We start from the raw sequence: 26416 nt of genomic DNA on the forward strand, positions 1-26416 counted from the left end.
CAAAGAGCGTAATTACCTGACGACCCTTGGGGTAATTACGCTATTTTCTATTAATCATTGTAAACTTTGAAAGTAGGATAGATTCATAATAAAAGTCTCAAGTTCTGTCAAATGCCCCATGCCCACCCCAAGATTTGGCCCAAATGGCGCCACTGAGAGAGATAGAGAGAGAGAGAGAGAGAGAGAGAGAGAGAGAGAGAGAGAGAGAGAGAGAGAGAGAGAGAGAGAGAGAGAGAGAGAGAGAGAGAGGGGGGATCAAACAGAATGAAATTATATACATAGACTGTTGTTTTCCACGTAAGAAAAATGGTCTGATAAGTTTTTTTCAAACAGTTCGTGGTAACGAACTGTAGTAAGGAGCGGCCCGGCTCAATAGTAAACGAAACTCTAAAAAACGGAATTTTGATACTAATAGATACATCGAAAGAATTGGATTTTTATGCTGATTTTGAATATATACGTTTCATCAATTTAGTCTCACTCATCAAAAGTTGCGAGCCTGAGAAAATTTGCCTTGTTTTGGAAAATAGGGGGAAACAGCCCCTAAAAGTCATAGAATTACGAAAATCACACCAATGAAAATCACACAATCGTATTCAGCGTATCAGAAAACCCTACAGTAGAAGTTTCAAGCTCCTATCTAGAAAAATATGGAACTTCGTATTTTTTGCCAGAAGACCGATCACGGGTGCGTGTTTATTTGTTTGTTTGTTTTGTTTTTTTTTCAGGGATGATCGTATCGACCAAATGGTCCTAGAATGTCACGAGAGGGCTCATTCTAACGAAAAATAAAAGTTCTATTGCCCTTTCTAAGTGACCAAAAAATTGGAGGGCACCTAGGCCCTCTCCCACGTTCAGTTATTTACTGTTTAATAAAGTAGAATTGAGAGAAAGAGTCAAACTTTAGCGTAAAGAGCGGGGCGTTGAGGAGGGAACATCCCTTTCATACACGGGAGTACTTTCTGTTCGTTTTAAGTTTTAATGTCACTCCTTACTTTTCAGTTAAAAAAACTTTTTTTTTATTTAATTTTAAACAAAGTTGAATTTCCTTCTTTTTTTAAGATTTTCACAGAAATTCTGGACTCAGTTGCAATATGTAGCGTGACTCATTCGAAAGGTGGAAAGCATGAGCTACTTACGATGTTGCCCAAGCAAGGCAAGGGCCATTAAAAAAAATTGGCAAAGCGGGCTTTCCACACGATAAAGAGCTCACGAAACGGGCATTATTTTACCCACATTGCTTTCATTTTCACCGCTCAGAAGCAAACAAACACAAGAGATGCAAAAAAGAATGCAGAGATGCAGAAAAGAAGAGAGATGCAAAAAAAGAAGCAAAAATAATTGAAACAAAAAGAAAGGAGACAAAAACGAAGGAACGGTGATCATATTTTTAAGCGCTTTAATGCCACTCTAAGACTTGTAAGACTTTATTAAGGCAATTAAATTTAAACGAAGACTCCCTTACTATTATCTTTTCCGCAGTAAAAGATTTAAAGGTGATAAAAAAAAGCGGAATACCGAAATAAAAGGAGGCGCTTCTGTTCGAAAAAGTTATAGGACCGGATTACTTGAAATTATGGAAGAAAAATCTAGTTAAAAGGTTCTGATACGGTGTCATGACATTTTGAAAAAGGTTTCGTGAATTACCAGGTACACTTTCGTGTTTGCCAAGCAATTTTTGGCATTAGATCTATTACTTAATGCTAAATGTCGTTAAAAAAGCAATTATTGGGTAATAGCTTTTTGAGTGAATGTATACCGTAAATTAAAGCTGTGCATTGAAATTAACATCGCTGAATGCCGGACAACAGGAAAAAAAGAAAAAAAAACACACCTAGGTTAACTTCCTTATGTGAGGACCCGGGAAACATATTTAGCACCCTCTCTCCAAACACAAAACTGCAAGCCCCCCTTTAGGAAACACAAATGGTTTCTTAGACACACTTAAACCCGGGAAACATATTTAGCACCCTCTCTCCAAACACAAAACTGCAAGCCCCCCTTTAGGAAACACAAATGGTTTCTTAGACCTTTTTCTTTACAATTGAAACAAAAATCTATAAATAACGGGTAAAAATTTTTTTAGACAGCTTAAACTTAAAAAATAATAATTCAAAGTTAATAATAAAAGTCCAAATATTTCTCTTTTACAAACAGAAGGCTTCACAAAACGGAAAAATAGAAAGAAGGAAAGATAAAACTGGCTTAAACAAAACATGAAAAAAGCGAAGAAAATATACAAACGCTATACAATAAAAAAAAAGACGAAAGGAACTAATTTTATTTGAATGCTAGCTTCTTTTCATCTTTTATTTTCATTTTTATCCCATTTTGTTTCTTTGAATAGCGTTTGGGCGTTTTCTTTGTTTTTTCATGTTTTGTTTAAGCTAGCTTTTTTGCTTGTATTTTTTTCCCAGCTGATAAATATTTGGATTTTTATTATTACTTTGCGTTAAAAAAGGAGGAATTCACAAAAAAGAGGAATTCATTTGGACTTTTATTATTACTTCGCATTAAAAGGAGGAATTCACCAAAAATGAGGAGCTGATTTGTACTTTTATTATTACTTGAATTAAAAAAGGAGAAATAGAAGTATATTATTGAATTAAAGGAGAATAATTTACCACTTGGAGTAAGAAAGGAGTATTTGGGGAGGAGGCAAAGGCAGGATAGTCCTTACTTTTTCTCGATGTGTGGAAGCATGGATGAGCGTGTGCGTCATGTGATGTATGAAGATGAAGAATTGAAGCAGTTGAGAAATGAAGTGTATGGAAAGTGCAGGTTTGATGAGAGATGGGTGGTGAATGTAATGAGGGATGAATGTTTTGCAAGTGTTAAAAATTTAGGATGATTTCTCAGGAGGGCAATGGCACATAGAAATAATTCTTTTATGATTTGTGTTTTTCTTTGTTTATGTTATGCAATGTCAATTATTTAAAAGTTGATTTTCTTTTTTTGTTTTGTACTGCTATTGCCCTATGACTTTTAGCGCAGTAGAGCTTACTTACATAAAAAATACTTTTTTCTTATTTTTCACTGTCTTAAAAGATTTTGCCAGATATTAATAAATTTTCGTTTCAACCCTAAGAAACACAACCCCAGTAGACAAAACAGGGTAGATTAACAAAAAATACGTATAAAGTTTGTAATCATTTCAATGCAACATACTGACCATATAATGAGACATACTCGCTTGCCTTTAGCTTTTTTTTTGTTGCTCAACAAACAATAGTTTTTACAGCTGAAGATTAGAGATTGGATGGTAATTACCGGGATAACCGATTACATAGGTAGTTAGCTGCTTGGCGTATTCCTCCTAAAACATTCCCCTCGCAGAACATTCCCCGTAGGTAGACGGTATGGATAGGTAGAATGATCTAAATATTAAGTGACTTTACAGTCAAGGGTATTTCGAACAATGTCCGAATATTCGACTTAGTATATCGTAAAATCACTCTCGCATGTAACATAATTTCGCTTAGTTATTTTCCTGCATATTATTACAGCCTGCTCTTTTAAGGATATACTGTTCATTTTGATATATTCATTTTATGAATATTCTGTTGTTTTTGTTATATTCATTCTATTATGTACATTCTTTTCTACTACATATTCTATTGTATTGTACATATATACATTCTATTCTATTCATTTTACTATTATCAGAATGTAGGTATTGGGGTTTGAAAGTGATTGGAGTTTCTCCTGAGTATCGTCACCTAGGCCAGATATCGTCACTTGAATAGTCTTGGATCAGTTGAGTCCCGAAATGACTTAAACTTTGCGACTTTAATTCTAGATTAAGTATTTTGTATCAACTTGAACAATTTTGTAACCCAAATATCACCTCTATACGCACAGGAATTAATTATTTGGCAGTTATTATCAAGAACTAACAAAATAAATTGGTATTTTGATGTTTTTACATTGTTTTTGCTTATTTTCTCTTCTTTTGAAGAATTTTTTTTCCATTTGCATCTTCGAAATACTTATGCTTGCAAAGAAAGTATTACGGAGTGGATGTTTTGACGCCATCGTATATTTTCCGCCACCCAGGAAATCTTGCATCATCAACAGGAATAGTTGGGTCAGAATAGACAGGTTTTGTTAGTCTATGTCTATGTCTATGTTTTGTCTATATCTGTGTAGGCTATGTCTATTTCTATGTCTAGTCTGTTTTTATGTCTATGTCTATGTCTATCCTGACCTACCTGAATTAAAAGGTGGCGGAAAGCATATGGTGACGGAAAACAGCGGTGGCGTTAAGACACTGCTACGTGCATTACCTGAGAAGCAATTATTTATAGCATTTGACATTAGAGACAAACCAGCACCCTACTGGAGCTGAAACCTGGAGGTCAAAAGAAGAACCTGTAGCAAAACTCAGAGAATTAATGGACCCAGAGGGGGATGGGGCTGGAGACCTGGTCGAAGATGGGACAAAATATGGCTAAGGATTGCCGGAACTGATCGAACAAAGAAGCTGCGGGTCGTTCGAAATTCTTTCAAGGCCCTTTGGTGCAAGGCAGAACAGTACATCGTCCAGCTCCCGTCGGAAGCAAAATGGCCAAGTAGGCTCAAATATATTAGTCACAAAAGTTTTCACAATCTCCCCAACTTCTTCTTATGTCTTCATGTAAATTGTTTTTCTTGCAAATACAGGAGTCTTTCGTTTCCAATAAATAATTATATCAAACATAAAGGTAAAATATGTTGATAAAGATGAATTAATAAATCTTTAAACGACTAAAAACTAGATCGAATGTTCAAATCAAACTTAAAACGAACAACATGGGTCAACAAAAAAAAAGAGAAAAATGAAAAAACAAGAAATAAGGAAATGCTGGGGAAGAGGGGCGTGCGTGACCATCCTTCTTCGAAAAAGAAGAAATTTTAAATTGTGTAGATAGTACGTTTAGCATTCTCATGCATGTTGGATTGCATGATAACACACATAACAATAAAATAAAATAACACACACCAAAAAAAAAACAAAAAAAAAAAAAACACGACTACTGAACATACGAAGAAGAAAAAAAAGAATAAATAAATAAGAACAATTCACATTATAAACAACTCACATGTATTGTTTATTTTATGCATTGTTTATTAAGGAGAATCATTTCTTCGGGAAGTTTTTTTTTCCGCGCATCAACTGATCACTGGATCGATGTCATTAAAGGAATGGAGATTTGGATAAATAACCCAGTTTACAAGCCTCCTGGTAGAGGTAATTTGTGTGAGTGAAGTCAACAAGAAATATTTTCGTCTCCTTGTCCCTGGCATGTAAAATAAGGGAAAGTTTACAACAATTACTTCAAGCAGAAGTTGGTTATTTTTCTTTTCCCCTTCACCTACTTGTAAAGTTTCTAAAGCCTATTGCGTCATTTGCGCTTTACTGGAAACAAAATATATTATAAATATTTTTATATTTACATGATGTAAAAAAAAATACAATGAAATAAAACCTTGAATTCTTGAGATTTTCAGGACTTAGTATCATTGTATATTATATATTCAGCTATATAACTGGAAGTTTTTTTTCCAGTTATCTTGAATATTATAGTGATTTATTTTTTAACTGTCGTCGATTGGAAAAACTAAAGGAAAAGGTTCAAAATACACATATTTTTCAATATTGTTATTTGTTTTTATCATCTTACTGAATTTATACTGACCTGTTTGGTTCTTATTCTCTGAATCAAGGAAATGATTATCTGAATAATTTATTCGTTTATTTGTAAACTAGAATCACTACTTTATACAGTCTAAAAAATCACGAATTTGTACCATAAACAGAACTTTTTTTTTCAATTTCTTTTTGAACTTCTACTCGTACTGTTAGGGTTTATAGATCTTTCTGTTTTTAGCCAAAAAAGAAATTTTCATTCAAAATTTTCTTTTTTGTCTGGCACCATCATAAGTAGAACTCCCATGAAAAAGGGAAAGGAAACCATCAAACCTGATCCGAAGACTCATCGACTTTCCATCCCCTGGTGTACAACTCGAAATGCCACATGTGCCATACAGTTCAGTCACGCGTGGCACATCCCTCACCAGGCTTGGTACAGTTCGACCACGCTTAGTACGCACTACATAGTGTACTGATTTCTGAAAGTCGTTGACCCTTCGACAAAAACTCTTGGTAAACATTTACTATCAGTTAGTTAATAAGAACTGAAAACCCTACCATTACTGTGACTTCGTGTTCCACCGGTCCATCAGCAGTTACTGTCTCAGATTGATCTTTTTGCCTGTTATATTTAAAATCAGTTCCACCAGCTTCGTAGTTTCCAGGCCAGTCGATAACCCAATCGCCGTTGAAGACATATTTTTTTGTTTTTCCATCAAGAATGGCTGGAAAAAAAATTTTTTTAGTGAAAATATATTTATTCTTAAAATATATTTAAATGTATATATAAATTATAAAATTAATTATTAAAATATATTTTTTAAATAGTTTAAATAATTCAATAGTTCAGTAGTTTATATAATTTAAATAATTTTCATTAATAGTTTTTTGTATCGTACAAGGCATTTGCGCAAAATTAAATTCCAAATCACAAAACAGAACACAGAGGTAAAAAACCGGCAAATTATTCAAAAATACATAAATTGGGAGAGTAGTGGGCCAACGACCTTCACCCTCCTGCCTATTTGGCTCGTCAAACCAGCTATGTAGTGACAAGTGAAAGTTCCTACTATATTACTCAATCAACTTTTGACATTAATAATTTTGTTTTAAAGTATACACTTCTAATCTTGTTGTACTTTTTTTTCTGAATTGGATTACATATTTTTTTCCTCAAAAATATCTTGGTCAAGAAATCGTATGAAACTTTCAAAAATCGCCCATAGGTCAAATTTCACTTTATTCAATTGTTTAATAACCTGCAAAAAGAATTTTCTTTTGTAAAGTCAGGTTGATTTGCATGTGCCTCATCCAGTCAGTCAGTGCTTCCATGAGAAAACGGAAGGGGGAGGGGGCAGAGCCTCTTAAAAATTGTTTGAAATTTCAATTCAAGGCATGAATTATTACCTACAAGACAAAATACCAATTTGAAATGTTTTACTATGCCACCTGATACCACAAAGTTACATCCTGAACCAGGCAATTACACATTTTTTTTCAGTAGAGGGTGTGTTTGTTCAATAATGAAAAAACACGAATTATTATTTGATAATTTGATAAAGAAAAGGGCCCAGAATTTTGGGAAAACTTAGAATTTGGGGCGGAACCTGGCCCTGAGCCCCCTCCCTTGGCCAAGTCTCCATACGGACCTTCCCAGTGATTGTGATATGTTTTATGTTCTTCTTTAAAAGAAGAAAAAGTGGCATGATTTCGAACAATTTTTAGATAATTCGTAATTCAAAGGAACATATGAAGTACGTTTCAAGAAGAAAACAGTATTGCCAATATAGATTTCACAGGAATTTTCTTAACGGTATAGAAAATTGGTAGGCCTACATTTCATATTGTCGCAAATTAATAATACTGATATTAATTCCACTGATAACAAAAAGCGAAACACCAAAACACTTTAATAATTTGGTTCCCTGCAAGACGTTGCACAGTACTTGTCCAATGAAATATGGCTAAGCAATTCAAAATATTCACCTTGTCTTAAATTTTTTAAATTTTCACCTTGTCCTTGCCTTATAACTGACTGCTTTTATGTCCTCTCAACGCCATAGGTGTAAGTGCGTATATAGAAAAGGACCATCGAGCCCAGCCCCTTAGATCGTCAAAATAATCGCCATATAATTGGTCAAGTTTAGTATGTTTTATTTTTCCCACGAAAAAATGTGCTCTCCACTCTCCCCTTCCACCCCTACCCCTTCGACAGAGTCCCACGCACGAGCCTGAACCTGGCAGGAGCTAAGCAGCCTAATGCGTAACCCATTGTCAACGCTGGCAAACCCTTACTTCATATCTTTCTAAAGTGGTGTGGAAGATTTGCAGAGAACAAATATAAAATGACAGTTCGTGTTTACAGATCATTATTCAAGTTATCTAAACGTCTTTATAGCAGGGCTCACTAATAAAGTTCACTAGAATTTGTTCATTCAGAGAATAAACTTGTAAATTTTCAGGCAATTTTTATTCAACTAGCAAACAAACACAGTAAGGTATACAGATAATCTACGAGATTTTATTTACGAACCTGACAAGTCAGGGATTGATGAATTACTTTAAAACTTTCGTTTTTGATCAATCTAAAGTTTTAAGCAGTGTATTAAACAAACTTTTTCTTTCGTATTAGCCGCCAGTAAAGATAAAAAAAACTCTAGCAACATCACCCTGCAGGATACTTTTCACGAGCTATCATCTTTTGTCAACCCCCCTGGTGTGCGAACTTCTACTTTGATAAAACCCGTCTTATCACTGAAATGGCTGACAGGAATTGCTGTAAAATGTGACGTGACTTGCATAAGACACCTATGTCTCTCTCTTAATTGCCAAAAATTAAAAGAAACGTTTGTTCATTTTTTGACCCTTAAATAGTTATCGGTGTCATTAAAGTCAGAAAACAGGAATTCTTTTAGTTTTGAAAATTCGCAAATTTTAATTGGCAAGTCTTGGCTTTCATTGAAAGGATGCTTTTTTGACGTTCCACCAGAATTTGCGTCATCTTTTATTTCTTTGAATTTGACGTAAGTTTGAAAGTATACTACGTTCTATTAGAACTGGAGATAAAATACTTTACCCTAACCCTTCTCAAAAATTCTAAATTCCCGTGAAACACGCCCCACAAAAAAGAAAAAAAAATCCTGGATTCCAAACTCTATCCCCAAGCCATGAACCACAACATACAAGAACTTACCAAATTATCCGTATATGTATAAATATCTTCAACTTTTAACATATTAAATAAAAAAAACGAGTTTTTTTAACTGAAAGTAAGGAGCGACATTAAAACTTAAAACGCACAGAAATTACTTCGTACATGAAAGAGGATGATTCCTCATCAACGCCCCGCTCTTTACGCTAAACTTTGACTCTTTCTCTCAATTCTTCTTTTTAAAACAGTAAAAAACTTTAGCGTAAAGAGCGGGGCGTTGATGAGGAAGCAGCCTCTTTCATATACGAAGTAATTTCTGTGCGTTTTAAGTTTTAATGTCGCTCCTTACTTTCAGTTAAAAAAACTCGTTTTTTTTATTTAATTTCTGAACGTTTTTGAATCAATGCATGTTTTGATTTTGGCTCTCCGCAGAGGAATAATCAAAACGAAATTTTGCATATTTTTTTTTTTTGGGGGGGGGGGCTAAATGGCTTTCTCATAATTTTGATCGAATGATTTTGAAAAAAAAAGAGCGGGGGCGAAGCCTAGTTGCCCTCCGATTTTTTGGTTAATTAAAAAGGCAACTAGAACTTTTAACTTTTTACGAATCTTTTTATTGGTAAAAGATTTACGTAACTTATAAATTAGCTTACGTCAAGAACTTTTGTATTCTCATGTTTTTATTACATATATGAGGGGATTCGCCCCATCGTCAGTACCTCGCTCTTTACACTAAAGCTTAAATTTTATCCCAATTCATTAAGAATGACCCCTGAATCACAAAAGCCGTAGAATAAATAGTTGAAATTACTAAAAATACTTTAGCGTAAAGAGCTAGGTATCATAAGGAGGTGAGCCCCTTATATGGGTAATAATTTCTGTTTGTTTTAAGTTTTATTGCTGTTCCTTACTTCCAGGTGAAAAAGCTTTTTCACATTTATTTTTTAATTTTTTTTTAAATAATGCTAGTAAATCCTGCTCTCCCTTCATGGAAGTTTTCTTTTCCCATGACAAATTCTCGATGGAAAGTTCCCCCAGCATATCCCCCTCTTCTCAACCCCTCCCCCCAACCAAAAAAATCCTCCTGAAAACGCCTGTATACTTCCCAATAACCATTACTATATGTAAGCACAGGTAAAGTTTGTAACTTGTTGCCCCTACCACGGGGACCGTGGGGGAGTAAGTCGTCCCCAAAGACATAGTTATAAGGTTTTTCGACTACGCTGAATAAAATGGCTATCTCAGAATTTTGATCTGTTGACTCTGGGAAAATAATTAGCGTGGGAGGGGGCCTAGGTGCCCTCCAATTTTTTGGTCACTTAAAAAGGGCACTAGAACTTTTCATTTCCGTTAGAATGAGCTCTCTTGCAACATTCTAGGACAACTGGGTCGATACGATCACCCCTGGGGAAAAAAAAAACAACAAAAAAACAAATAAACACGCATCCGTGATCTGCCTTCTGGCAAAAAATGCAATATTCCACATTTTTGTAGATAGGAGCTCGAAACTTCTACAATAGGGTTCTCTGATACGCTGAATCTGATGGTGTGATTTTCGTTAAGATTCTATGACTTTTAGGGGGTGTTTCCCCCTGTTTTCAAAAATAACGCAAATTTTCTCAGGCTCGTAACTTTTGATGGGTAAGACTAAACTTGATGAAACTTATATATTTAAAACCAGCATTAAAATGCGATTCTTTTGATATAGCTATTGGTATCAAAATTCCATTTTTTTAGAGTTTTGGTTACTATTGAGCCGGGTCGCTCCTTACTACAGTTCGTTACCACGAACTGTTTGATATTGACTGTATGTAGGCTAATCTTTATAATGATTAAATAAAAAAAAGACAAGATTTTTTAACGGGAAGTAAGGAGTGACATTAAAACTTAAAACAAACAGAAATTATTTCGTATATGAAAGGGCAGCTTCCTCATCAACGCCCCGCTCTTTACGCTAAAGTTTGACTCTTTCTCTTAATTCTAATTTTTAAAACAGTAAAAAACTTTAGCGTAAAGAGCGGGGCGTTGATGAGGAAGCAGCCCTTTCATATACGAAGTAATTTCTGTTCTTTTTAAGTTTTAATGTCGCTCCTTACTTCCCGTTAAAATAACATGTTTTTTTAATTTAACTTCTGAACGTTTTTGAATCAATGCATGTTTTGATTTTAGCTCTCTGCAGATGAATAATTAAAACAAAATTTGAATATTTTTTTTGGGGGGGAGGGGATAATTGGCTTTCTCGTAGTTTTGATCGAGTGATTTAGAGAAAAAAGGAGCGGGGGAGGAGGCCTAGTTGCCCTCCGATTTTTTGGGTACTTAAAAAGGCAGCTAGAACTTTTAATTTTTTACGAATGTTTATTAGTAAAAGATATACGTAACTTACAAATTAGCTTACGTAACGAACTTCTGTATTCTCATGTTTTTATTACGTATATGAAGGGATTCACCCCCTCATCAGTACTTCGCTCTTTACACTAAAGCTTAAATCTTGTCCCAATTTCTTAAGAATGACCACTGATTCACAAACGCCGTAGAATAAATAGTTGAAATTACTAAAAATGCTTTAGCGTAAAGAGCGAGGTATTAGGAGGAGGTGAGCCCATCATACACGTAGTAATTTCTGTTCGTTTTAAGTTTTAATGCTTCTCCTTACTTTCAGTTGAAAAAACTTTTTCATATTTATTCTTTCATTGTTTTTTTTAAGTAATGCTAGAAAATACTGCTCTTCCTTCATGAAACTTTTCTTCCCCCATGACAATTTCCTCCAAGGAAAGTTCCACCAACGTATCCCCCTCTTCTCAACCCCCCCCCTCAACCTAAAAATCCCCCAGAAAACGTATGTACTCTTCCAAACAACCATTACTGTATGTAAGCACTGGTCGAAGTTTGTAACTTGTGGCCCTTCCCACGGGGACTGTGGGGGAGTAAGTCGTCCCCAAAAACATAGTTATAAGATTTTTTGACTATGCTGAACAAAATGGCTATCTCATAATTTTGATCCGGTGCCTTTGGGAAAATAATTAGCGTGGGAGGGGACCTAGTTGCCCTCCAATTTTTTGGTCACTTAAAAAGGGCACTAGAACTTTTCATTTCCGTTAGAATGAGCCCTCTCGCAAGATTTTCGGACCACTGGGTCGATACGATCACCCCTGGAAAAAAAACAAACAAAAAAGCAAAAAAAAAAAAAAAAAAAATAAACACGCATCCGTGATCTGCCTTCTGGCAAAAAATACAAAATTCCACATTTTTGTAGATAGGAGCTTGAAACTTCTACAGTAGGAATCTCTGATACGCTAAATCTGATAGTGTGATTTTCGTTAAGATTGTATGACTTTTAGAGGTTGTTTCCCCCTATTTTCTAAAATAAGGCAAATTTTCTCAGGCTCGTAACCTTTGATGGGTATGACTAAACCTGAAGAAATTTATATATTTAAAATCAGCGTTAAAATGCAATTCCTTTGATGTACCTATTGGTATCAAAATTCTATTTTTTAGAGTTTTGGTTACTATTGAGCCAGGTCGCTCCTTACTACAGTTCGTTACCACGAACTGTTTGATGTAGCCTATAGTTACTTACCTTTAGGGCTAAAAATAGAATATCACCTTGTGAGCAACCAAAAACCAAGTGACTGACCTGATCTCTGTTCTCCAGGTATCTATAGTATCATGTCCCAGGTTTCAGATTCGATATCATTTGGCAGCAATTACCAATGCTCTTAATTTTACTTAGAACACGATAAATGCAGAGTAGATTGACAAGAAAGACCTACTTTTTAGTCACCCTTCTGAGACCAGACAAAATGCCAAATGTCCCCGAATAGGAGAGGGATTGAGGTTATAAAAAGGATTAAAAATTGCTACTTCATGGTAGGGAGTAAAGAGAGAAGCTTTAAGTATACTGGAGATGAGAAGGATCCTGCGAAGCTGTTTTGGTTTTAGACTGTTTGGTGCTTTAATAAGTTCTCAGTTCAAACAGCACTAAATCCAGAATCTATGTCGGTAAAACAATCTCTCTGTCTATATAAAACATGGTATAATGACGTCGTACTTTCAATAAAAATGAATTTAACACAGAGAAATGTAAATCTTCACACACGTACAGAGTATTTTTTTCTTCCCTTTTTACAAAAAAAATAGCATACCCTCTAGTAGGCATCCAAAAATCAAGTGACTGACCTGATCTCTGCTCAAAAGGAATCTATACTATCTTATCATAGATTTCAGATTAGCTATTGCCTGGCAGCAATTACCAATAATCTCAATTACATAAGACACGATAAATGCAGAGTAGATTGGCGAGAAGACCTGTTTTCCGGCCACCCATCTGAGACCGGACAAAACGCCATATGTCCTCGAATAGGAGGGGTAGGGAGACTATAAAAAAGGATTTAAGAAATTGCAACTTCATGGTAGGGAGTAGAGAGAAAAGCTTTAAATATGTTGGAGTTGATGCTCCCATAAGATCATAGTGGTAGAAGTAGCAGTAAATCTGGAATCTATGGTGGTAAAACAGTATCTCTGTCTATATAAAACGTGGTATAATAAACAGCATTCATGAAATCAAAATGAATTTACCAAAGAGAAATGTAAAGCTCCAATCCAACGGTTTTTTTTCTTTCGAGAGGTGCAAAAAAATATTTTATTTGATAATCTGAATAAGAAGTGCTGTATATATCCAGAAATTTTACGATTTCAAGGGCAAGGCAAGGAACCCCGGGTTTCCTTTGTACGTCCTTGCAAAAGTCGTCTGCATATTCCGTGTTTATTAATATGAGGGACCGATGCAGAATTATTGTTTGTGGGGCGCGGATAAGAATTTCAGGGCTTAATTTACTCTGGAACAGGGGGGAGGGGTGGGCAAATGCCCCATCTATACCCCATTTCCATCCTGGCCCTTTTTTACCCCTGATTCCAGTTCCCCCTCCCTATCTGAAATTTAGTTTCTACAAAAAATCTTTTCAAAATTAAGATAAGCTTGCACAATTCAAGCATCCACAGAAACAGGTCAGTTTTCTTTGCCTTCATGGTACCATATAGCTCATTTTGCTTTTTCTCTGTCATTTTCACTTGATTGGGGAAAATTGGCTCCAACTTTACCCCCCTCACCCAGGGATTCTTAAGAAATTACTCCGCTGAAAAACTTGGCTCCCTGATCAGTATTTTCCGGTCAATGGCTCTATAATTAGGGAACTTTCAAACTTCTAGGAAGCACCTGCCCCTAAATCGCCCCATGGATCCGCCCCTGATTAATTTAATGTGCTTTCTTGAAAAAACGACACTTTTTCTTGGTGCACAGATAAATAAGCTAAACTAATCAAGCTAGAAAGGGGAAAATAGAAGTAGAATATTTTCAATTATAAGAATCAAGATTGACTATAAAAATCTTACAAATATAAACTAGGAATAAGAACAAAAACTCGAAGTGTGACGTCATGATGATAAATATTCGAGGACAGAATCACCATTGTATAGGTCTCGTCCCTCAAAAGGCTCATACTTAGGCCCCTAATCTTGATTTTCCTAGTAGGTTCTTAAGGACAATTTTGAGAAGAAAACTGCCTCCATTATGCTTCAATCTTCATGCAAATATACAGGGGAAAATTATCTTTGAGTGACCCTTACATTACAACAAGTGCAATAAATAAAAATGGAAAAACTATCTCCGATGGGTATCTTGAAGACCGTTTGCTATACTGATAATGCTATTTGAAATCGAATTCCTTTTCACTGATCCTGTTCAGCAGCAAATCATCGCAAGGTTAGCTTTGTCTACCCCTCGTGCACATACGCAGAATTTCTGGGGGGAATAAATTTTATTTAAAATTCAAATAAGAAGTGCCCAGAAATTTCAAAAAATTTAGGATTTCTTGGGTGTAGGTCCCCTTACGTACGTCCCTGATTTTTTTTCCAACGTATTTGTAATAAATTACTAACCTATATTTAGCCGGAGCAACAGCTTAAAGTAGCCATGTGCCTTTTTTTCTATTTTTCTATTCATTATTGGAAATAAGTTTGAATCAGTTTCTTCTAAGAAACGATTGTAGACATTTCCAATGGGAGACATGGAAGACATTTTCAAAAAAAATCTTATATGCTAGGTGGTGATTATTTCTTTTGAGATTACCGATGAACGGTTCAGATTCTGTATCAATCTGTCCCAATTCTTGTCAAATTTAGGTAATTTTTGGCGGTTTTATTTGGTGACCACAGTTTAATACACTGGTGACCTCTATTTTGGGGCAATTGAACATTGTGTTCAATTTTGATAATCCAAATAATTATATGTTTTTCTTGAATTTTAGTGTCTCTTGACTTTCAGGAAGATATCTTTATATATATTCAAATCCATGGATTCATTTTATACTCTGTAATATCCAATATTTTACCTATTTATTGCCGTAATTTTTGTTTTACTAAAAACTGAATAGTATTTTTTAAAAGCTAGATCGTTATAAATTCATTGAAAAATTCTGCAGAACACTCTTGGAACTATTAGGTACTGACTGACTCAAGCAGTTTTTATATACGTAATAATACACTTTTGAAGCCACAGAAGACAAATAGTTATTTTTCACCTGGAACTTTAATAACCGTTATCAATATTCACTCATAAACACACCCGCCCCTTTTTCAAAAAATTTCCATTCGTAACGACCTATTCCTTGTTCATATTTTAAGACAATAGACTTAACTGAAAAAGATAACTTAACATTTTCACGCAGGAATACCAAGATAAATAATATGTTACTACAACTTATAAACAAAGGAAAAAATTAAGTATCGTCAGAGGTATTTTCAAATTTGGTTGAAAAAACCACAACCTATGTTTAGAAGTGCAGAAAAGGGTAAAAAGTTATTTAATGGAGGGAAGTGGCTACATTCCATTCCACAGAGAAAAACTAAGGAGATGTATAATTAGACATTTTCTGTACACCACAGAAAAGGGGTTTGCAACTGCAGCTGGTTAGGCCTATTAACAATAGAAAGGTTCTCAAAATAAATTTTAGCTTGACCTTAAGGCGATATAATACCTTAAAATCAATATTACGAGCCTCAGATTCGGCTGACCGTCTCAAAGACAAAGAATCTATTAGGAAACTCTATCGCGGGACTTGCTGTCATCGAAAGTTGTCGAGAATTTTTACTTTGTCTGAAATGAGATTGAAACTTTACTTCACCTTTGTCGGCAAGTTTGTCAGTAACGGCAAGAAGCACCACAAAGAACTCCCAAAGTAGCCAAATTACTTAAATTATAATTCCTTTGGACCGATTTTTAGCGTTACCCAAGCAGGTACACATGAAAATTTTAGGGACTGCCCTTTACTTATATAGGAAAATCGGAAATTTACTTTAAATAGCTTTAAATAGGAAATTTAGCTTCGTTTTGTTGAAAAAACAAAACCCACCCTTTGTCATAATGTAATTTTCATTAAAACTGACTGTCTATATTTCCGGCAAAAAATGTTTTTTCTTTGTTGTAGGGGAAAATAGGTATCAGCAATCAGGTTTCTGTCGTTTATTTGACTTTTATCCAAGCTCTACATGTTGTGGCACGATTACCCAAGTAGTTTTAAATAGTTTGACTATACAAGCTGAAAGATTATAATGGGTGAGATAGGGTGATTCTTTTAACCATTTAAAATGATAAGGTTTGTGAAGCTGTCCGACAATGAACTCCTTTATCGAACCCGAACGAGATAAAACGAACCATACAGAAAAATGATTATTTTAAGAAATAAAATGTTAGTTTCTAAAACATTGGCTGGAATTTGTTAAAAAATGGCATATTTAACCCTATTTTTCATAAGATTCGTGACTCTTAGGTAATTTTTTAAAACAGTCAAGGAAATAAGGTAAAACGGAAAAGAAGAGATTACTCTCCTACAATACCATTATAAAAAGCATGCTTTTATTTCATTGTTTTACTCTTGTGACATATTTTTTGTAGGCCAATATGCTAATCTTTATTTTGGATATACAAATAAAATCCAACTTTTCAAAATCTGATTAATTTTAAAAACCTCCTATGTAAAGAGCTAAAAATAGAATTCCAAATATTTGATTCTCCTCGTCTTGGAAAATTAAAGCAATTATAAGGAAAAAAAAGTTCTTGGTCATAAGATTTGAAAAAGTAATCTTTCTATATTTCTAAGGTAAAACTTTCTTTTTTACGGAAACCTCTCTACAAGGGTTTTATTAAATGCGAGAGATTAGGAACCACTTATTTTGGGAGTTGCTGACTCTAGCCTCATTCAAAGTGAAGTTTCAAGTTGTATTCAGAACGAAACAAAGCCAAAACCCAACTAAGATTTATTCTTAAAAAAAGTTTGAAAATTCAGGCTACAAAAAAGCTTTCAGTTCTTTGCTGTATAGAAAAAAACATGGAATTTTAAAAATAGCGACAAATGAAATCCCGGAGAAGTAATTTCTATTTGAACTAGTCAGAATTAGCCATTCTGATCAGTCTTAAATTGTGCTTTGCAAACGACAAATATGAGCTGCTAACTTTAGCCGAAACCAAATTTTCACAGATGGGCTACTTACTCTCTACCATCTGGCACATTCCTCAAATTGGAGCACCCCTGTTTATCTCACACTACAGTACAACTCAAGCTTGCCACACTTCCACCACGTGTGGTGTGCGGCTTGTGATATACACAAATTTAGAAAGTGGGCAGTTTCTTGCTATTTAGTACTCCTGGTACTAACAACTCACTGCAGCACCAAGCCACCTGAGGCCAGAACAGATGCGTACGCTACTCCGACACCTTTTTTTATACGCTTCACTCTTTACCACCTCACAAGAAGTTCTAATTTTCTATAAGTCCTTCCTTTTGATCTTTTCCCACCGCACTTGGGACGACGTTTTGTTTGGCCAAAGTTGAAAGCCGAAATGAAAAATCTTCGGTACCTTGGCATCCTTTATCTGCAAAACATATCCTAGCCTTTCTGTCATTATAGCCATACAAAGGATTAGCTTCGGCGAATCTTGGCATTACTAATATCCCGTTGTAAAGAGGACTAAGGTAAGTCATTTTTCTATTGCACAAGAAAATCTCTTCTTGTTTGCAATAAGCTACATTTTATAGCTAATTAAGTCACTAATTATTTTGGGATTCGCATTTCAAAATCCATGCTCATCTCTTTTACAGTTTAGGGCTAAACTACCAATGCTTGTTGCGCCCATTGATTTGTTTGCCTTGAAGTCGTTACCCCCTTTTTTATTTACAACAGTTTCAATGGCATTATCTCATAGAAAGCATAAACTTTAAGCCGTTTTATCTTGAAACCATTGATATCTGTACCGGGTATAAAAAGCGCATCTATATGCGCGACAATGCACAGAAGGCACTATTTTCCTACCAAAAATGCTCCTATGATGAAACTGCCCCAACGTAATAGTTATGAATAATGGGCCAATCTTGGGCGGACAGGAGGGCAGATCTCAAAACTCTTTTTTGAAGAAGAGATACCAAAGCTTTCAAAAAATTTATTTTTTCAAGAGAAGTATCATACTGTGTCATAAATCAAAAGAGTATTTACAGTATTCGAAAAAAAGGGAGGAGGAACAAATGGTCAATTTCATCATCCTCAGCTAGAACCGATTAGAAATCCTTTAACTAAGCATTGCTAAGCCTTTTCAGTCAAAGAACTTACTAAATAAAGATGGGCTACATTGGAACTCAATGGGCTTTACTGGGGCAATGACCAAATTTTAACACTAGATTCCTAAAAGAGCTTTATTTTTAAGACAGCTCTTAGAAATTAATTTTCAAAAACAGCTATTGCTTTAGATCTAGGGGAACTATGTTCCCTCGCTCCCAATTAGTGCTGCTGCTATCAGTCTCATCGACGGCATTCCACCTGCCTATACCTAATATTTGCTGTGTATTACAAAAGCCTACTCATATCGTGGTAGTTGAAAGCCAACTAAGACGTACCTAAGAGGGAGGAGAGCTTAAGGTCCAGTCCCTCCCCCAAAATTCTAAATATCTGCGGAATTCTGTGCATTTTCCAATCAAATTATCTAATAAATTTGTTTCTTGTAGTCACTGGGTCGAGAATAAGAATTTTACCCCTGTCAAACAGCAAGAGCAATGAATTTGATTTTTTTTTTGTTTTTAATAGACAGCAATGTGACCACTGTTGAATATGCAAAAAGAGAGGCATTACTTGTACACTCTCGGAAGAAATAAAACAAAGCAGAATAGCAGATCTGTCAGTGTGATTGCAGGTGTCCCCTGGCCGACTAGTTATCAGAAAAGCAATCAACCATCTCAACATGCCACCTTTTAACTGTTTGATTAAGACCTTGCGAAAATTGTCAAATATTTGCGTGAAAGTAGCATGAAATACTTACTAGTCGCTAACATTAACTGGTCAAAAATACAGGATCTGAAAAGCCGCTTGGAAGCTTTAATTCGAGGGGGTTCTATATTTGGTATCTTCGTACAAACAGCAAACTAAACTAAAAATATCGGTTCAAAGCTGGAAGTAGATTTGGAGATATAAGGGTTTGAGTAGAAGGCATAAGCTCTCCAATAAAACAACATTCTTTTACATTTCTAGGCTTACGAAAGTTATGGATTCCTGAGACAGCACTATGAACCCAGCTCTTTCCCTTGTCGATGTTAATGACGCTGGATCATGCTAGTGGACCGTAGACTTTATTTACGATTTTAACAAACTTCTATGTGATAGCCTCTTCGGCTGGGGAAAAAAATCAAGAAATTTACAAATTAGACAGAAAATTCATGAAAATCATGAAAAGCAAGGCGTTTTTTTTAGGGGGAGGGAGAGGGTAGCACAGGTCCGCAATGTTCCAATACATCCAATCAGATCTCCTATGAAAGGGAAATGGTTGGAGACCTGGAATATTAAATAAAAAGATGGTTGAAAAAACAAAAAAAATCTCTTGTCTCCTTATCATACGTCTTTCACTACCATCCAAACTTCAGAAAAAATCGATCACGAGGATTAATGAGCTTCGTCTTACAGGATTCCATTTTTCGACAGGAGTACCCACCTCGATGTGATCCAAATGAGAATGAAAAAAAATGATATAGAAAAAAAAATAAAGGAAGAATTCACTCTCACCTCACTAAAGAAGACTAGCACTATTTAGTTTTAGGTTCAGGTAAGTAGCCTACTTTTAAGGTAGAAATAGGTAACTTACCAAGGTAGTTGGAACTGTTGTCTACAACTTTGATGTGTGTTGCATGTCTCGGCACACGAACAACCATATTGTAACCATACTCTGAAATAGTACATTTTACTTACAAGAAAAATTCTAAAACATCGAAGTTCTGATTTTTCCTAAAATAGCTTTTATTTATTCAGCAAAGTCTAAATGGGTCTCAAAAAGGTAGCTTAATAGCGTGTTTATTCTAGAGCGGCTGGCAGTTGGAAATTACCAAACATTTAATAGCGTTCAATTTTCATAGAGTCTATAAGCTTTTGATCCTAGAAAGCTTCAGTTCTGGAATAAAAATTTCGTAATAAGAGGAAAACATTAAACCTCTTGCTAAATTACTTAAAATAGACTGTTTATTTTTGTGTCTATGGTTTTCTAAAAAGTTGTTTATTGAGCGTCATTTGTCAGGGTCTTAATGCAACCCAACTTTTTAGGGGCATCTGGAAAAAAAAAAAACACCTTTTGAAGGACATGTGCCACTCGCTTAAAATTTGTAGAGATAATTTTAAACGAGAATACAGTACTTTTGCGGAATATTTTCCCCTTTTGCTGAAACTAAGCAAACTTTCGTCTGACAACAACTTTAAACTCGTTGGATTTTACATTTTAAGAATCAATATGAGAAACAAATTGCTCTGACGCATTTACCATTTTCGAAGCTCGATTTTACGGTTTCGGTTGCATTTGGCAGTCATAACAGCTTTAATAAGGAAATCTAATTACCAATAACACCAACATCTCATAGAGTAACAGATAACACCAGAAAAGAGCATCCTGATATTTCAGAAGAATAGCCATAGAATACAAATTATATCGATAGTGGCCTAATATTCACACAGCATGGGTCCGCGGACAATCGCACCGTATATTCCTCCGTTTATCTGCAAGCCGCTTGCGTTAAAAATTCAAAGGAATTGGTAAAACACTTTTGGATCCTCCAAAAAAAGTGCAGCTGACCATTATGACCATAAATTGTCCCATTTGGCTGAAAAAGCTTGAGAGGAGGCCTCAACAGAAATTTATTTGTAAGGTAACGCTGCTGCACACTCAGCAGAGGGCACTGTGGTATTTTGACAGGGGATCATCAACCAAAGCCCGCACGGTGCTTTCAAATACTATGGCAAGATGACCTTGATGGGAGTAGACTCACCAGCATTTCTCAAATTTAAGTTTTTTCCCTCTTTATTTTTTTATTTATTGGAGCTGGCTATCATTTCAAGGCAGTGGCAAAGCGGTGGGGATTACGCAAAGTGGTTTGTAACAGATGGTGCTACTAGAAGTTTCCAAATACTTCCAAAGGAGAGAATTATAACTGCTTAACTGTGACTGTATCTTACGAAAATGCCGTTAGTACATATGATAATTTTACCTAATAACTATAAAAACGGCATTATATAATCTAATAATAGATGGCGCTACAAAAGAATTTCAAGATATTTCCAACGGGGAGAACCACGAACAAAAAAAAAAAAAAAAAAACAACATCTAAATAAACAACATTAATGACCAATGGCATACTTGAAATTATGTAGTTACCAAGACGACCAGAATATAATGAAGCAACAGATGTCACCGCGGATCTAGCTATAAAATGAAATTCAGGTAAGAGATCATCCAAGTCTTAACAATATTTTCACAGCCATGGTCGGGATAGACTGGCAAGTCATATACCCCTAAAAAATTATAATCAGTCTAAGGGGAGACAAAATAGGTCCCTTAATTAACGACAGAAAAGCGACAGAAAGACATGATGTGTGTGTGTAACTTAGCTGTTTAACTAAACTCATTTAACCCGACCCTCGTTCATCTTAACCCCCATGTAAATCATGCTTATTTAACTTAACCGTCATTCGAATGAATGCCCATCGAACTCAGCCCCATTTAAATTGACCTCTATACAGCTCAACCCCCATACAATTTAATCGCATGCAACTCAACCTCCGTTTAACTCAATCCACATGCAACTTAGCCTCATTCGAAAAAACTTCATATTTTGTACGGGTTGAATTCAATTGGAATGGAGTTGCATCTGGATTGAGTTGCATGGAGATTAAATTAAACACAGGTCATTTGAATAGGGGCTGAGTTGAGTGGGTATGGGTCATGTACACCTGCAACAAACAGTGCGTACCCCTGAAACCAATCGTATTGGAATTCCGCTTACTATACAAAGAATAATAGATATCAAATTACAACGATACTTGCATCCAGCTCTTCAATTTATTTAAAATCAGTATCTATACATTATTTAGTAAAAAACCAATCACCTGTGGGCGTTTCAACTGTAACTCTAAAGATTGAACATTTTTGACGTGAACACAAATCGAATATAATAAAAAGAAATAGTACCATTCTGACACGCATATGTTAAGACAGGTAGAAAATACCAAGTTATTGATATAGAAGAAGCAACACTTCCAAGTCACACTCCTGAATCACTCAACCATTTGTAAAGATTACAAAGGTAGCTTCACCGACATGGGAGGGTTTAATCGTTCCTACATTTAGATAAATCCTTTTTTATATTTGTACTAAAATAAAAAAAAATCGTTCCCCTCCCCCCACTGCATTTTTGTAAATTGAGTCCACTGCACAGAGACAGCAAAGGGAATAAATACTCACAGTTCATCAATTTTCTGAAGACTTGACTACTTTTGCATAATATAACCTGAAAATTATTGACTCACTTAACTCATTTCGGGTTCCCTAAAATGACTTTTTATCAATATATTCTTAATTAATTATTTTATTATCAATTTTCACCATAATTTTAGATCAATTTATCAATAAAGGATAAACTGTAAGCAGTGAAAGTTGTTTACCGACACAGAGTTGAAATTTTTGCACTAAGACTCCTTAGAAACATTCACTCGAGCACTTTCGACTTGTCAAAATATCTCGGTCTCATTAGCGGCTTGTTAGCGTGTACTATGGTATCCTGTAATCAAACAGTTCGTGGTAACGAACTGTAGTAAGGAGCGACCCGGCTCAATAGTAAACGAACAGAAATTACTCCGTGTATGAAAGGGGCTGTTGCCTTCTCAACGCCCTACTCTTTACGCTAAAGTTTTTTACTGTTTAATAAAGTAGAATTGATAGAAAGAGTCAAACTTTGTCGTAAAGAGCAGGGCGTTGAGAAGGGAACAGCCCCTTTCATACACAGAGTAATTTCTGTTCGTTTTAAGTTTTAATGTCGCTCCTTACTTTCAGTTAAAAAAACTAGTTTTTTTTATTTAATATATACCATAGGTAGGCAATCACCTCCACTAGAATTATATGAGTGATATACTGGGGAGTAAAAATATATTTTAAAAATATAATAATAATTAAGTTTTTCATTTAGAAAAAAATATTTTATTGGTGGAAGTGATATCACTGTTGATTCACTTTTCAATATTTTATTGCTGGAGGTAAAATCCCTTCTCGATAATATCAAGCTGTTCATGGTTAATAGACGGCAGGTATATCAGGGACCGTACCAGATTAAATTATTAATAGTCGTTTTCCGATTTGACCTTCTGGGGGGAGGGGCGTTAATTCGGAAAAATAGAAAAAATGAAATATTTTTAACTTACGAACGGGTGATGGGATCTTAATGAAATTTTATATTTGGAAGGATATCGTGTCTCAGAGCTCTCATTTTAAAACCCGACCAGATCCGGTGATACTGGGGGGAGTGGAAGGGGGACCTAAAATATTGGAAAACTCTTAGAGTGGAGGGATCGGGATGAAACTTGGTGGCAAAAATAAGCAGAAGTCCAAGATACGTGATTGACATAACCAGAACGGGTCTTCTCTTGTTTGGGGGAGTTGGGGGGGGTGAGGGTTAATTCGGAAAAATTAGAAAAATTAGGTATTTTTAACTTACGAAGGAATGATCGGATCTTAATGAAATTTGAAGTTTCGAAGGATATCGTGTCTCAGAGCTCTTATTTTAAATCCCGACTGGATCCGGTGATATTGGGGGGAATCGGAGGGGGTCTAAAATCTTGGAAAACGCTTCGAGTGGAGGGATCAGGATGAAACTTGGAGGGAAAAATAAGCACAAGTCCTAGAACACGTGATTGAAATAACTGGAACAGATCCACACTCTTTGGGGGAGTTGGGGGGAGGGGCAGGGTTAATTCTGAAAAATTAGAAAAAAATGAGGTATTTTTAACTTACGAAGGAGTGATTGGATCTTAATAAAATTTGAGGTTTGGAGAGATATCGTGTCTCAGAGCTATTATTTTCAATTCCGGCCGGATCTGGTGACAATGGGGGAAGTTGGTGGGAACCTAAAGTCTTGGAAAACGCTCAGAGTGGAGGGATCGGGATGAAACTTTGTGGTTAAAATAATCGTATGTTCTAGATACGGGATTGACATAACCGAAACTGATCTGCTCTCTTTTGGGAGTTGGGGGGGGGGTTAATTCTAAAAATTGAAAAAATGAGGTATTTAACTTACGAAAGAGTGATCGGATCTTAATGAAATTTGACGTTTGGAGGGATATCGTGTCTCAGAGCTCTTATTTTGAATTCCGACTGGATCTGGTGACAATCGGGGTGTTGGGGGAGGGACCTAAATTTTGGAAAACACTTATATTGGAGGGATTGGGATGAAACTTGGTGGTAAAAATAATAGTAGGTTCTAGATACGGGATTGACATAACCGGAGCGGATCCGCTCTCTTCAGGGGAGTTGGAAGGAGGAGGGTTAATTCTGAAAAATTAAAAATGAGGTATTTTGAAGGAGTGATCAGATCTTAATGAAACTTGATTTTTAGAAGGATGCCGTGTCTCAGAGCTCTTATTTTAAACCCCAACTGAATCCGGTGACATTGGGGGACCTAGAATCTTGAATAACGCTTAAAAGTGGAGGGATTGGGATGAAACTTGATGGGAAAAATAATCATACGTCCTAGATACGTGTTTGACATAATTGGAACGGATCCGCATTCTTTGGAGGAGTTGGGAGGAGGAGGGTTAATTCAGAAAAATTAGAAAAATGAGGTATTTTTAACTTACGAAGGAGTGATCGGATCTTAATGAAATTTGATTCTGGAAGGATATCATGTCTCGGAGCTCTTATTTTAAATCCCGACCGGATCCGGTGAAGGGGAAGTTGGGGGAGCGGAACCTAAAATCTTGGAAAACGCTTAGAGTGGAGGGATCAGGATGAAACTTGGTGGTAAATATAAGCAGAAGTCCTAGATACGGGATTGTCATAACCGGAATTGATCGGCTCTCTTTGGGGGAGTTGGGGAGGGGAGGAGGAGGATTAATTCTAAAAAATTAGAAAAAAATGAGGTATTTTTAACTTACGAAAGAGTGATCGTATCTTAATGAAATTTCATATTTAGAAGGACCTCGAAACTCAGATCTCTTATTTTGAATCCCAACCAGATCCAGTGTCATTAGGGGGGGGGGGGCAAAAGTCTTGGAAAATGCTTAAAGCGAAGAGATCAGGATGAAACTTGGTGGAAAAAATAACCACAAGTCCAAGATAGGCGACTGACATAACCGTACCGGATCCGCTCTCTTTGGTGGAGTTGGGGGGGGGGTAATTTGGAAAAATTAGAACAAATGAGTTATTTGTAACTTACGAACAGGCGATCAGATCTTAATGAAATTTGATATCTAGAAGCCTCTTGTGCTTTAGAGTTGGAGGGGGAAACCGGAATTCTTGGAAAACGTGAAAATAGAGGAATCTTACGAATGGGTTTCCAGATCTTAATGAAACTTGATATATAGAAGAATCTTATGTCTCAGACGCTCCATTTTCAATTCGAATCGGATACGGGGACATAGAGGGTTGGAGAGAGAAACAGAAATCTTGGAAAACGCTTAGGGTGGAGGGATTGGGATGAAACTTGATGGGAAGAATGAGCACAAGTTATACATACGAGATTGACATAATTGGTACGGATTCATTCTCTTTGGGGGAGCTGGGGTTTATTAATTTGGAAAAATAAGAAAAATTGAGGTATTTTTAACTTAAAAATGGGTGACCAGATCTGAATGAAATTTGATATTTAGAAGGAACTAATGTCTAAGAGCTCTTATTTCAAATCCCGACCAGATCTGTTGACACTGGGTGGAGTTGGAGGGGGATACCGGAAATCTTGGAAAACGCTTATAAATGTCGTAGATACGTGATTGACGTAACCGGACTGGATCCGCTCTCTTTGGGGGAGTTTTGAGGTGGGGTTAACTGCTTTGACGAGTTTGGTGCTTCTGGACGTGCTAGGACGATTATAATTGGTAAGCGTGTCAGGGAGCTGCACAAATTGAATTTATAAAGTTGTTTTCCCCGATCTGACCATCTTGGGGGTTGAAGGGAGAGGAAAAATTAAAAAAATTGAGGTTTTTTTTTAAATTACGAGTGGATGATCGGATCTTAATGAATTTTGATGTTTAGAAGGACCTCGTGACTCAGAGCTCTTATTTTAAATCGCGAC

At 35.8% G+C, this 26416-nt stretch overlaps 1 protein-coding gene across 1 annotated transcript in view; it reads right to left on the bottom strand.

Annotated features, from left to right (window-relative positions):
* Nucleotides 1-26416, bottom strand: part of LOC136035225 (ADAMTS-like protein 5) — a 263978-nt gene that overhangs the window by 12664 nt on the left and 224898 nt on the right. The window contains exons 8-9 of the mRNA XM_065716844.1: nucleotides 19960-20040; nucleotides 6191-6357 (exon numbers count right to left, since the gene is read on the bottom strand). Of these exons, the coding sequence (XP_065572916.1) occupies nucleotides 6191-6357; nucleotides 19960-20040 (248 nt within the window). The remainder of the gene's footprint in view (nucleotides 1-6190; nucleotides 6358-19959; nucleotides 20041-26416) is intronic.

The sequence above is a fragment of the Artemia franciscana genome, chromosome 14 (assembly GCF_032884065.1).
Source record: "Artemia franciscana chromosome 14, ASM3288406v1, whole genome shotgun sequence".
NCBI lineage: Eukaryota > Metazoa > Arthropoda > Branchiopoda > Anostraca > Artemiidae > Artemia > Artemia franciscana.